Consider the following 13,942-nt stretch of genomic DNA (forward strand, 5'->3'; position numbering starts at 1 on the left):
CTTCAAAGATCCTGTTTCAGCTCGGAGCTGTTGGCCAGGCCTTCATCATAGGAGTTGAAGGCCACCTAAAACCCAGCAGCCCTCCCTTGCAGGCCAATTGCTCAAGGGCATGAGCTGAATGTCTTTAGAGAGTTCTCACTCACTATTTGCAGCTTGGACTGTGGATGTTTCAAGAGCTGCCAGGCTAAAATTAGGGTCCCAGATAAATATATCAGCCTCTTGCCACCCAACACCAAAGGCATTGGGAAAATGGATAGCGGCCAAGACCTAAAGCAGCCACGGTACTGACAATCAAATACCAAGGCAGTAATTCCTGATTTGGTCACGCAAGAGAAAAAATAAATTTAGTGCTTAGACAGGGCTTAGACATCACAATATTTTCTCTAAACCGGCAGCAAGTAGAAATATCACATCAAACCAAACCCAGACCTACAATCATCTCAAGCCTCCCTTGGGACCCGAGAGTGCATTTTTCGGGAGCGTTGCAGCCACGCAGCGATGGGGCGTGCAGGACGCCGGCGCTGCCCGCCCGGGCCGTGTCCAGGAGCCATGGCGAGGCGGGTGCAGCCGTGCCGAAAAGCACACACGAACCAGCGGCATCATGCTGACATGAGCATCAGCCTAACGCAAATACAACTGAGGACAGTCCTTTGTAATGGTGCTATCGGTAAAGAAAGGAATTAAATCTGCGTTCATGGTAAAATATGCCGGGAGAGGAATAACATTGTAATGCCTACGTGACAAGAGAAAGGTGGGGGGGAAGGAAAATGCTCTGCATTTAACAAATATTTGATAATGGGTTGAAAAAAGCCAAATGACACTCAAAACGGGGAAAAACAAAAAAAGGGAGTGGCATCCCAATTCCTGCGAAGTGCTTTTAAGTCCCTGAACCGCAGGCACAAACCTGCCCGAGCCCCTGCCCTGCCCCTGGATCACGCTCCCTCCAGGCAGCGCGGGGCTGCGGGCACGGCGGGGGCTCACCAGCAGCTCCCCTCTGCTGCTCCGCCGGTTTGCTGTCAGAACCATTGTTCAAACAAGTCTCCTTCGCATCCTCGTTTCCTTCTAGCGAGCTCCAGGCAGCGCTGGATGAAGAACCTCCCCATGCAGAGTGGTTAGCACAACGCCGAGCATCACCCCTTGAAAAACAGGGCTTTGGCCAGGCAGGTGATACAGAAGTGATCTGTAGCGGGGGGATACATCCAGGAAAATTCGGGTGAAGCTGTTTCAGAAGCAAGAGGCTGCTCCCCCATGCTCCTGGGGCTCCGTCTCACTGGGCCGGGACCGGACATGCCACTGGGCTCCCCTCCACCACGGCACAAAGGTTTGGCAGCAGCAGCAGGGCCAGGAGTGGGCTTGGGGGCTGAGATCAGAAGATGCTCCTCTACAGTCACCTCTTCCTGCCCTCCTCTCCCTCCCTCGCTCCCCACCCCCAGGAAGAGGTTAAAAACAAGTTCTTAAGTTGCATACAGGAAAACAAACCCAGAAAAAGCTGCGAGTGGGAGTGAGGAGCAGCAGCGCCCTGGAAGGGCGACAGATGGCCAAGAGCAAACCCACGTGGGCAGCAAAGCGGGGCCGGATCCGGCAGCTCCTGCTGCTGCCACAGCCCCCAGCCCTCCAGGGGACCACGCCAGCAACCCCCCCCTCATTTCCACACAGGACACCCTAAACGGCATGCGCACAGATTTATTTTATAAAAAGTTTGTTACATCCAAAATACTCAGTATTTTGGTCCGTTATTATCAGCTCCTTGGTTTCACGCAGAAACCCCAAACCAAGCTGCGCTCTCATGAAACGCCACACCAGCAAGGAGAGGGCAGCATTCGGCTCCGAACCCGCCGCACTGCCTCTGGCCCCGTGTCTCCCTGCGCTGACGTAGAGCAAAGAGCACGATACCTCCCCGACACGCTCGCAACGGCGCACAAAGGTTGACGGTTATTGCTTTACTGCAGAATCCTAATGCTAGTAATAAACAACAGTATGTGAAGAGAGCCTCTCTCCCTGCTGGCAACACGGACAAGATGACAGCTGGGGTAAGGTTAATTAGTTCTTTTTTTTTCAGGCCAAGGAATGAAGTGGTTGCCCCATGATCATGGCCCCAGTTTAAAGCAAATGGAGGCAGGAAGAGGCAGAGTGACTGTACCAGTGTTATCTGACCAAGCGTGGGTCGAGTGCTTCTTGTCAGAGGGAAAGATGAGACCAAAGTGGAAAGGCAAAAAAAAGGAAAAAAAAAAAATCCATAAAGCAGAAGCAACACCAGAAATCTCCATTGCCCAACCAGATCTGTCATTAAATTACATAATCTTTATGTTAAAGCTGCAATGGGGGGAGGGAAATTTTTCTTTAAATAATTCTTTCTGGCTGGTTATGGTGGAAGGGTCTGAAAGGGACAACCGTGGCCTTGCACCCGTGAAAATCAGACCATGGTGCAGCCCCTGCACCGCAGATGAGGCTCTTGTCCCAGCAAACACGGCTTTGCCCGCTGAGAAAGCGGAGGCTCCAGCGAGGCAGGTCCGGGAGGACACAAAGCTCCTGCAGCACGTCCCCATCCCGCGGCAGGTACCGGCACTCCGCAATGAGAATCCCAGCGCCAGGCTAAAGCGGGAGCATAATTCATACCTATTGCGCAAGACCGATAGCATCGAGTTCGCTGCTGCCTAGACTGAGGGAGCTAGCGGCCGTTATGTAGTTTTTCCTCAAACTATATTCACTTAAAAATAAGAGCAAAGCTCTTGCAAAACTCAAAGTAGGAACCACGGCAGCAAAGACCCTTATTTCTCTGCAGAAAGCCATATTCAGTATTTCATTGCAATCCTCCCTGCACCTGAACTGCCCCCTTGGCACTGGGGCAGCTGCACCCCCGGTGATGGCTTCAGCGCAGCCCCTGCTCCCTCATCTGCTCACAGCAGCAGGTAGAGGTGAAAAAGAAAAACAAACCCTGCCTCAGCAAAGCATTTTTGGAGCCGTTTGGGGATGGTACTCCCTGCTGGGCTCCCACTGCCCAGCATCCCTGCGGCAGGCAGCTGCCTCGGGGCGCAGAGGGAAGATGCCCTGGGGAGCACAGGGCCTTTGCTGCAAGCCCTGCTGCACGTCCTCCCGCAGCACGGCGGCCTCCGGTCACTGCCCTGGCCCCTGACCCACCGCGAGGCTTTTGGCAGCGATCGGATCCAGGCTGCATCTCCGCACGCACCCGCGTACAGCGCCAGTGGGAATAAAAGACGATGTTTAACCACCTGCACTAGGCTGCCTCTGATGTTCTCCAAGTGAAACTTGATGCTGCTCTGCAAAGACACACCTCTTCCAGGGTGTTGTGCAAAATTCTGCGTTTTAACGTAGGACAGGAAATATGAAAAGAGCCGGGCAGAACCCAAGCAGCACCCTCGGATAGGCCGAGGTTCGCCAGCTCCAGCAGGGAGCAAATCAAAGGGTTTGCTTCACTTGTCCATCCACCCGTGATTTTCCAGTGCTTTGGAAGTTGCAGTTCCTTTGCTAACAGGTTTTAAGGGACTGGCATTGCTGCTTCCCTCTGGAACAGCTCTGCAAAGGGCTTTTTTTTTTTTCCTCCCTTCTCTTTCATGCTTTATTTCCTGACTCCACAGTGGTATGGGTCGGTTGCAAAAGATTCTCATTCCCTTTTTGGGATTGGTTTTGGCCTTCTGGTTTTATTCTGCGAGGGAGAATTTCAAACCGGGTAAGTATTAAAAGTGAATCTGTCTTTAAGAAGAAATATGAAAAGCCACTTTTGAGTGTTTTGCATAGAAACTGTACTGAGCTTGGACCAAACCCTGTCTGAGCCTTTGTGTGGTGGCTGATACTGGAATGCTGTTTTAAAGATTTGAAATCAAACAAGCAAGTAATATGCAGAAATCCTTCCTGAGGGAGCAGGTGAGGCGGGGGTCTGAGAGAGAGGGGGCTCTGAACACTCCATTCTCCAGTGTGTAGCAAAAGAATTTATAAACATGAATTTTAAATGCTGTAAGGTTTGAAGCATGCACTCAATAGATGGTTTTTATTACAGTAGTAATACAGTCTTTTTATTACTACCCAAATAGTTGGGGTGTTTAATCTGTGTCTGACTTGTGGGGAAAAAAAAACCTGCTCAAAGAGTCGACCGCTGTCCCCATGTCACTGCGTTCAGTGAGGAGCTGCAGCTGCTCCTTAGCACAGCTTTTTGCAGCAGATGGAAGAGACATCCTGGTGCCGGACGCTCTGCACTTGCAGGCTCACTTAGCTTGCAATTAACTACTTACTCTCAGGGGCGTTAGGGGATTTGATTTCATTTTCAAATAGGGTTTGGATAAATTAAATCCGTGTGCCTTCGTTCCCAGAGATGCTGAAAGGGAAGCGGGTGATTGTCACGGGAGCAAGCACTGGAATTGGAGAGCAGATGGCGTATCACCTGGCGCGGATGGGATCCCACATTTTGATCACAGCACGGACAGAGGCAAAGCTACAGAAAGTAAATGGCAAGCTGAGCACTCACGCATACACGTTCACGGCAGCACACACAAACATACGAAGGCCGATCTCACATCAGACACGCATGAATATCGGCACATGCAGTTGCTGTTGCACAAACACCAGATAGGCACAGTTAAGTTACATTTGCAGGTATGCATACCTGGGCTGTCTGGGGCTCCTGCACGCACAGATATCCCTCTCCTGCAGATACACGCACTCTGCATAGCACATATTACGGTATTTGAACTTGCTTAGTTATGTACACATATCCTTATCCACGCAGCCTCCCTCAGCGCACACACACCCTCATTCCACTGCAGTGATATACAAGCTCCTGCTCACCCTAAACACATGCAATTCCAGCTCAGACTGCACCGATAAAGAGCCAGACTGCCTTGGGTAACGCATTCACCACAGGAGTAATTTTTCAGGCTCCCTTTGAAGCTTAAAAGGCTCCAAACACTCCCAAAACTCCAAACAGCTATTCTGAGGCGGGGACGCATCACAGGGAGCGCAGACACCTTCTCTTGCTACCTCACCAGGCATCCCGGGGCAGGGAAAGGGGTTTCTGACGCGTCGTGTTGGTGCGGCAGGTGGTGGAGCGGTGCCTGGAGCTGGGGGCAGCCTCCGCATGGTACATCAGCGGCACCATGGAGGACATGGCCTTCGCCGAGCACGTGGTGAAGGAGGCAGAGACCTTGCTGGGTACGTTTACAGCCTGCTCTCCGCAAATGACAGCGGAACATTGCATCTCTCCTTGGCCATGCTGCTTTTTGCCACATGCCCGCTACAAAAACCCAAAAAAGCGGGTGAGATAGGAAAAAAATCCCTGCTGTCTCACTCCATCTTTAATTAAGCCCTTCACAGTCCCGTTTCTCCGCCCAGCTTCTCCGCTCCAGCTTGAACCGAACTGCGCTCTCGATTTCAGCTCCGTGCCCTCAGGACATCCTATTTCAGCATCATAATCCTGGATTTCACCACCCCCAGCTACCGTGGTCTGAAACCGTCCATCAGGCCGGAAACAGCCTTGCTATTGCGGTCACGGCACCAGAAACGCAATGTTTCAGCTCCATGTAGAGCGCTTCCTCTCCCGCCCCGAGCCCACAGACAACTCGAGGGGGATTTCTCTGGCAAAATTTTCACTGGCAGCCAGCATCCAGGCTATATCCCTACTCCAGAGGTGACAGGCCACAGCTCTGACCCAAAAACCTGATTTCTTTTGATGACATTCACCCTGCTCCCCGGAAAAGCTCTGCTCTGCTGGTTGTAGCCCTCTCCCACCCAGCACTAACGCCTGCTCCTCTGCTTGCAGGAGGCCTAGACATGCTGATTCTTAATCACATCGGCACGTCGTACTTCGGTTATTTCAATGGGGATGTTGGTCACGTGCGAAAGCTCCTGGAGATCAACTTCCTCAGCTATGTGGCGATGACCACGTCTGCCCTGCCCATGCTGAAGGAGAGCGAGGGCAGCATCGTAGTGGTTTCATCCATGGCAGGTGAGTGGGGAGCAAGATAGGTGACATCGGATTCAGCCAAAAGACACCAAGGGCTGATTTTCAGAGGCAGCATGCAGAGACACCAGGCATCCTGAAGAAGCCACGACTGCCTAACGCACTCAAAAAAACCCACCCCAAATCAAGATTGTTTTTGTATTTTCTCAATGGAATTTGTTCTCTGATGCAACCCAATCGCCCCAGCTTGCTTTCTGACCAGCCCTGTAATTAAACCCCACACCCTGGTGTCAGGCTCAGTAGAGCAGCAGAGCTCACACACCTCCAAGTTTTACGGAAAAAAGGGGAAATGCAGTAATTTCTCGCCGCATTGGGTCTGACTGGTCATCTTGGTTTGGTAGGTCAAGGTCCTGCTAATATTTGTACAGTGAGTTATTGACTGACTCGATTCACAAAAACATGACTCCATTCTAATAAATTTCTGTTAAGTCAGGAAACTAAATTGCTAACAGATGTCCCCACTGACAGCTGGTATGTTGGTTAGTCTTCTGGCGATCAGCTTAGCTCCGCATCCAGAGACCAGAGTTTAAGCTTTGCTCCCTCTCTCCCCTCCGAGGGTTTCCTAGTTACTGCAGGTTGCTCAGGCCCTGAGCAGAGACGTGAGCCTTGGTGTTGGCCTCGAGACCTTAAAAGAGCTGGAAGCTGCCGGGAGTGGAGTGTTTGTAGTGCTGCTGTTCAGGTGCCAGGATGATATTTCAGTAACAGGGAACTCCCTTTGGGTAAAATACTCTATCTGTTGAAGATCAAAACAGAGGCTCAGGCGGAGCAGCTTTCTGTGCTATAACAGAACTTCACTCTGTGTCCAGGTAAAGTCGGGTTTCCCTTTACGGTCCCCTACTCTGCAACTAAGTTTGCCTTGGATGGATTTTTCAGCTCCCTGAGGCAGGAATTCACCATTCAGAACATCAACGTTTCCATCACGCTCTGCATCCTCGGCTTCATCGATACTGGTAAGATCAGTGCTGTTTGATCCGGCTGATTCAGAGCTGAGCATCACCTTCTCAGCTTCTTGCCTTGCTCCTCAACTCCCCCCTTTCCCCTTTGCTGCTACTTTTCCACCAGCCCTGCTGTAGCAGCGTGCAATGCAAAACATGCAGGTCCCTTGTAGATCCCACCTCTCTGCCACCAAAAAACAATCTCAAAACTGATTTCGTTCCCCTCTCCGCTACACAAAACCAGCTACCGCACGTGGGCTGGCACAGCCTAACGCTCCGTTGCTACACAGGGACGCACTGACCACCCGCTAGCCCCAGCTATTGATGGGGGAGCAAGGGCCTGGGGGGGGTGGTGGGGTGGGTGTGCAAGGGCAAGGCCCGCGGCGGGGAGGGGGCTGGCGGGGCGCAAGATCAAGACCCCGCCAAGGGGGTGGGGGGCGGTCGTGGGGTGCAAGAGCAAGACCCCCAGGTGGGAAGGGGGTGGGGCAGTGCAAGAGCGAGGCCCCCCAAGGGGGTGGGGGGCGGTTGTGGGGTGCAAAGGCAAGGCCCCGGGGCTGGGGGAAGGGGTGGGCGGTGGTGGGGTGCAAAACCAAGGCCCCCCCAGGGGTGGGGTTGGGGCCGCTGGGCAGCACGCCGGCATTTAGCCTGACGCCGCGGCCTCCGCTCCGAGTCGCGCACCGCTAGGTCCGGTTTTAACCCAACCCTTTGCGACCCCCGCTCGGCCTGACGCAGCCGGGCACCCCCACCCCCCACCCCCCCCGGGGCGGGGGTCCCCGGGCTGAGCCCCTCCCGCCCCGCGCAGAGAGCGCCCTGCGCGCCGCCGGCGAGCTGCTGCGCGTGGCGGCGGCGCCGCGCGAGGAGTGCGCGCTGGAGATCCTGCGGGCCGCCGCGCTGCGCCGCCGCGAGCTCTACTACCGCTACGGCTCCACGCGCCTGCCGCTGCTGCTGCGCGACTGGGCCGCCGAGCTGCTCGACTACCTGGTCCGGAGCCGCTACCGCCTGGACGGCGCGAGGAGGAACTAGCGCCCCGCGCCGCCCCGCTGCTTAACCGAGCCCTACCTAGCGGCCCGCCGGCCCCGCGCCCTCCTCCGCCGGCGGAGGGGGGATCCTCGCCCGGTGGGATGGGCCTCCCACCCCCTCCCTCCCCGAGTCACCCCCATTACACGTGTCTCTGCTTGCGCTTGGGAAAAAAATAAGAAGTTGATGATTTCGGGTCTAACTGGATGGTATGGCCCGTGCCGGGCTGGTGGGGCCACCCCGCAGTGCGGTACGAGGCGGGAGAGGGGAGCGCCCGGCAGCTGCGGCGACCCCTCCACTTCCCAGGGTAGGGAAAAGTAGTAACAAACTAATTATTAAATAAAACTTACTAACCTAACACTTTTCCGTGTTCTCTGGGTTTTTATCCCCTTTCTCCATTACTAAACGCTGCTGTGAACGGCTGCGACTCCACTGACGTGCCTTTCACAGCGCAGTCGAATCCCTGCAACAGAATCACAGAATGGTTTGGGTCGGGAGGGACCTTCAGAGGCCATCGAGCCCAACCCCCTGCAGCGAGCAGGGACATCCTCAGCTAGACCAGGTCGCTCAGAGCCCCGTCCTGCCTGGCCTTGGATGTCTCTAGGGACGGGGCCTCCACAACCTCTCTGGGCAACCCATTCCAGCACTTCACCACCCTCGTGAAAAGTTTCTTCCTTATATCCAGTCTAAATCTCCCCTCCTTTAGTTTAAAACCATCACCCCTTGTCCCATCACAACAGGCCTTGCTAAAAAAATCCTCCGTTATCTCATTTTAGGCAAAACTGCCATTTTAGCTAGCCTGTTGTTTTGTTAGTTTAACAGCCCAATTAAATGCACGGTTTTACCCCAAGCAAAACTTTCCAAGCTTAGTAGGCAGTTTGCTGCACAAACGTTACAACTGGAGAATGCCGTCTAGCTGCAGGGAGCTGCTGCATCGGCGCCTGAAGGAGAGCGCTCGGGCCGCAGGAGCGACGCACGCTGAAGGCAAAGCCCAGGCCTGCGGCGAGCTCTGCACCACTGCCCTGGCAGCACTGCCCAAGCCGACACATTTACATCTAACATGGTTCTGGTCGTTGGAGCCCCGACTCTTACCTGCCCTGAGACAAAGCAACATGAAACCTCCCCAACCCTGAAGCGTTCCCCAGGATCAGTTTGCTCTTTGCTTTCTAAAGGAAAGTGGAACAGGCATTTCTGTTCTCCTTATCCCGAGATCACCTACACAAACCAGCACACAGAGAGTGGGTTTTGCCCTTTAAACTTGCTCTTTCAGAAAATTATTTGCAAACCTGTTCAGCCTGTGCCCAGGCGGTGCTGAGCAGTGCGACGCACAACGCTTGGGAACGCTGAAGATCTTTAGTATTCACCTCCTTGGCTCTTTTCCTGCCTTTTGCCGTCACTGGATTCCTCAAGGCAAGAGTGCAGTTATTTAGGTAGAAGAGCCCCCCAGCTGTCAGCCTTACGCCAATGGTGATACCATGCAGGATAAGCCAGAGGCACCGAGAAAGGCCTAAAACTGCAAGCTTTCCCAGCTTTCCCAGCCCTACTCTTTCTAGACATCCCTATGAACCTGTACCACAGTGATCATTGCTGATCAGTAAATCCTTGCGGCAGCCAGAGAGGGAAGCATTGCCTTGGGTTCAGACGTGGAGTGGAAGAGAGAGAAGGATGGCCACCTTATGGAGGTCTGCGCTGAGGAGACACGGATGTCCCAGCCCCAAAGGCAGCCACCAAACACCACACCCACCGCTCTGTGGAGCTAGAAGCTTCTCAGGGCCTTCCTTCAACGCTCTCAAAAAACACACCTGAATCTCCTGGCAGGACAAGGGTGCAAAGGCACAGCCTAAAGTCCAAAGCAACGCTCTCCATTAGGTTAATGTTTGCTAAATCACAGGAAGTGCAAAGAAAAAAGGTCCCACAGATACCAGCAAGCTTGTGCAAGACGAAAATCAGTTCAAAACTGCTAGCACTCCCAGCCCCGTTTGCAACCCACCAACGCATCCACCTCCCCGCAGTCAGAGCCACGGAGGTTGCCTTGCTCCTGCCTGTACTTTTGCAGAGAGATGAGTCTGCTCCTGAAGGTTTTCATCCCCTTGCTGGGACTGGCGCTGGCCCTTTATTTTCATTCAGCACCCAAGAATTTCAGTGAAGGTAAGTCATTGGAAAAAAAAAAAAAAAAACACACCACAAAAAAACACCCCACGCTTTAAAACCACAATCGGGGGGGCTGAGAGCTTGGAGGGGAGCCCAGGCAGCCCCCAGTGCAAGGGGTCAGTGCACCCTGTGCCACACAGGAAAGCTGATGGGATTATGCTGGGGTCTGCCGGGATGCACGGCAAGTGGCCGATCTCAGCAATTTATTTATTTGGGAAACATGCAGTTATCCACTTAAAGCATTTAATCGTTTTATTAGTCAACTCTCACCATTTCCAAAAGCCGCTCCCAGGCCAGGCTGGATGCAGAGCTCAAGCCTCACACGCGCTCTCCACCAAGCCAGGATTAACAACCACACTGCAGTCGGGGTCTGCACGAGCAGCGCGCGCTGCTGCCAGCAGCTCCGCACACCCAAAGGCCAGGGTGGCGGCGGCAGAGACGAGCCGCAGCTCCCGCATGCGGAGGGGACAGCACAGGCTGTGCCTCTGAGCTCTGCGTCCTCCTCCCAGAGATGCTGCGGGGGAAGCGGGTGATTGTGACAGGAGCCAGCAGCGGCATCGGGGAGCAGATGGCGTATCACCTGGCGCGCATGGAGGCCCACCTACTGCTCACGGCACGGACGGAGGCCAAGCTGCAGAAAGTAAATGGCAAGCAGAGCGTGGCGTGCTGGCAAAACACATTTGCAATCCAGAACCCCACAGGCGGGCAGAATTCGGATATTCACCCCAGCCCAGGCATGTGGGGATGCCAGATACCCTACAGATCCACCCCAGCGTTTCCCACAGCATGAGCCTTTCTAACACACCCCCACCACCACGACAAATTGCATTTTCAATGTCGACAGCAAGGTGTTTCTTTCTCTGCAGTCTTTAGCTGTGAATTCTGATTATCACCACCAAGGACAACACTAGTCTGCCTGAGTCGTGGTCTGATCGATCCTTGCCCTTTCTCAAAGTCTGAATTCGTTCTGCATCCCACAGAAACAAGCAAAGTTAAGCAGTCATATCCCTATTTATAAATACTATATATTTGGCTTAGATGTGCCACTGTAACTCCGCAGCCAGAGGCATTTCCCTGAGCAATGTGTCTCCTATGAAGGGAGGAGGGTTTTCAGCAGGACAGCGAGATGTGCTGCCCCTCCGCCCAAAGACAGCGACAGCCTTTGTGGGATGAGGATGGGGTGGGGGGGGTCCATCGTTAACACCGCTCTCGCTGTCGCCACAGGTTGTGGAGCGGTGCCTCGAGCTGGGTGCTGCGTCCGCCCGCTACGTCAGCGGATCTATGGAGGACACCACATTCCCCGAGGTGGTGGTGAGGGAGGCTGAGAACACCTGGGGTAGGTGGTGGGGAACAGCCCCTCCTCAGTCCCCAACACACCCCACACTGCATTTTGGGGCCATTCCAGCCACCAAGAAGCTGCTTTGGTTTTAGATACCAGTTGCTAATAGCATATGTGCTCTGCTTGCAGGAGGCCTAGACATGCTGATTCTTAATCACATCGGCACGTCGTACTTCAGTTATTTCAATGGGGATGTTGGTCACGTGCGAAAGCTCCTGGAGATCAACTTCCTCAGCTATGTGGCGATGACCACGTCTGCCCTGCCCATGCTGAAGGAGAGCGAGGGCAGCATCGTAGTGGTTTCATCCATGGCAGGTGAGCATGTAAGGGACCAGGCTCCCCCTGCCCACACCCCTTCCTCTCCCTGCAAGGGATCCCTGCTGCGGCTCTTCTTCAAAAGACAGAATAAGGACCATAAGGTAGAGAGCCACCCCGCTGGGAGACAGGATCAGCATGTGATTTATAACCTGGATGCAGAACACATATCCTCTGGGGGATTTATATTCCTTGCCCTGTCCTGCTTGTCTCTTTACACCTGCTAACCACCTTCATGCGTTGCAGTCAATGGCACACCACTCAGATTATTTTATGTGCACGGCCACATATTATACATGCATTTGGTATACGAGGGCGTATATGCAGGTACACAAGAACAGCATCACCCACAACTGAAGGTACTTCACGCCACTGTATGCCATATGTTACATTTTAAACATTCCTGCATTTGTGTATTTGTCTCAAGCATCCACGACATTACTCGGTCATCCTAAATCACAATAGTGTAGCTACTTGAAGAGCAAGAGGAAAGGAGAGCCGTGCAGCCTGGTGTCTGCCCAGTACACAAACCCTGACATTGCGTCTCTGCTCCAGGTAAAGCCAGTGGCCCATTTACAGCTCCCTATGCTGCAACTAAGTTTGCCTTAGACGGATTTTTCAGCTCCTTGCGACATGAATTCATCATAGACAAGGTCAATGTCTCCATCACACTCTGCATCCTGGGCTACATCGACACCGGTAAGCTCAGCATCGCTGGGGCCCTGCAACTCGGTACATTTCCAGACAGAGCCACGCCGAGCCCACCACCCACCCTGCAGCCCCAGGCTGCTCAGCATACTGCCTCGCCACCACAGCCAGACCCCCAGCCAGCAGTGGCCGTGCAATTGTGGAGACAGGACCCCAACCCTTTAAGAGTGTGGCCTGAGCCCTTTGACTCTGCTACCCTTGCAGTAAACCCAAGGGAGGTGGGCATTCCCGCCTACAGTCACTCAAGATGTGGAAAGGAATGGGAAGGGCATAGCTAGAGTTGTTATTTATTTTAACTATTCTAAGCCTTATAAGTAGATCTGATCCCCAGAGTTTGGTGGTTTGTTAGAGGAAGCTACAGACACCCCAACTGAGCCAGTGGTGCCTGTGGCAGCCCCTCCATCCAACACCCCTCCTTCCCTCCCATCCATCCAGAGAACGCCGTGCGAGTGGTCTCGCATGCCATGCGGGTCACACCGGCACCAAAGGAGGAGTGCGCGCTGGAGATCATCAAGAGCGGGGCGCTGCGCCAGCGGGAGCTGCACTACCCGTCCTGGGCGGTGCGCAGCGTGCTCCTCCTCCGGGACATAGCCCCCGACTTCCTCGACTCCCTCATCAGGAGCAACTATAAGGTGGAAAACATCAGAAGAACATAGCACCCGGGGCAGCAAGCGTACCAGGACACCTTGGGCCAGGCATGAGGGATTTGGGTGTTAATCTGGCTACTTGGGTGCCCTTTTCCACGCCACCGGGCAGCCCCACGCTGACGCACCCTGGCAACCCAAGATGGGATGCCCCAGAAGGCTGTAACACACAGCATGAAAACGTCCTTTTTAGTAATGAACTCTTGCAACTGGCTTTTTTCCCCCCCAACCAAGAGCTACTTCAGAGAAGCTCCTGGCACCGGGATCTGCTGCCAGTGTCCTGCTCAGCAGCAGGTTCCTTGCTCAGCCTCCAGAAACTGCTCCCCCATCCAAAAGCCACAAAGGCAGCGAAGCCGAGTGCTGCTGGACGCGAGCCGAGCTGTGGCCTGGGATGAGAATTTGGGCCAAGCAGCACAAACCACCCAAAGCCACGAGAGGGCCTTCGAACCAGGAAATTTTTTCATCATGTATCCCTTCTGGACTGGTCTGCGTAAAAATAAATCCTACATTACTTTACAAGATCTCTGCTTTTACTTGTGTTCCTTTTCCACGTGCGCAGGCACGGAGACCTTATCAGCGCCCAACTTGTTAAACCGACCCCCCTGCGTGATTTGCGTTAACACAGCTTTCACTTCTCTAAAGGCCTTAATTTTCTGCCATTTATGACCTTCTCCTCAGCTGCCCATACACACTTTTTTTCCTTTCCAATCTGTGAGAAGCCTTAAAATAATAGCATTACTGTACTTCCCTAAGTCTGGATTTCTCTACCCCAAAGCAGCTCAGGGAGACTCGGTCACCGAGGGCCACAAGCAGCTCCGTGCACCAGCACTCAACCTCCGCATGTTGGGGACCGATAAAGGGA

The 13,942-nt window shown here is 53.8% G+C and overlaps 3 protein-coding genes across 13 annotated transcripts in view; 2 read left to right on the forward strand and 1 right to left on the reverse strand.

Moving 5' to 3' along the window:
- LAMB3 (laminin subunit beta 3) overlaps positions 1–13,942 on the reverse strand; it is a 68,216-nt gene that overhangs the window by 39,040 nt on the left and 15,234 nt on the right. For 2 of the 10 annotated variants that reach the window (XM_075115495.1, XM_075115494.1), the window contains exon 1: positions 7,966–8,081. The exons of 1 other annotated variant lie outside the window; for it this stretch is intronic. In XM_075115495.1, the coding sequence (XP_074971596.1) occupies positions 7,966–8,066 (101 nt within the window). In that variant the 5' untranslated portion in view covers positions 8,067–8,081. 7 more of the 10 variants (XM_075115503.1, XM_075115498.1, XM_075115502.1 and 4 more) reach the window with 7 other exon arrangements.
- Positions 1,887–7,999, forward strand: LOC142067157 (11-beta-hydroxysteroid dehydrogenase 1-like). Of its 2 annotated transcripts, XM_075115527.1 has the most exons (7): positions 1,887–2,030; positions 3,597–3,688; positions 4,326–4,456; positions 5,052–5,163; positions 5,771–5,956; positions 6,778–6,921; positions 7,709–7,999. In XM_075115527.1, the coding sequence occupies exons 2-7, from the start codon at positions 3,601–3,603 to the stop codon at positions 7,927–7,929; spliced, it is 882 nt and encodes a 293-aa protein (XP_074971628.1). In that variant the 5' UTR covers positions 1,887–2,030; positions 3,597–3,600; the 3' UTR covers positions 7,930–7,999. The 2 variants fall into 2 exon arrangements, with proteins under 2 accessions (XP_074971628.1, XP_074971629.1); XM_075115528.1 differs by lacking the exon at positions 3,597–3,688 and having other exon boundaries at positions 1,889–2,030.
- On the forward strand, positions 9,877–13,601 carry LOC142067156 (11-beta-hydroxysteroid dehydrogenase 1-like). The gene is made up of 6 exons (XM_075115526.1): positions 9,877–10,071; positions 10,584–10,714; positions 11,299–11,410; positions 11,543–11,728; positions 12,284–12,427; positions 12,872–13,601. The coding sequence occupies exons 1-6, from the start codon at positions 9,984–9,986 to the stop codon at positions 13,090–13,092; spliced, it is 882 nt and encodes a 293-aa protein (XP_074971627.1). The 5' UTR covers positions 9,877–9,983; the 3' UTR covers positions 13,093–13,601.

Source organism: Phalacrocorax aristotelis, chromosome 21, assembly GCF_949628215.1.
Source record: "Phalacrocorax aristotelis chromosome 21, bGulAri2.1, whole genome shotgun sequence".
NCBI classification, from domain to species: domain Eukaryota; kingdom Metazoa; phylum Chordata; class Aves; order Suliformes; family Phalacrocoracidae; genus Phalacrocorax; species Phalacrocorax aristotelis.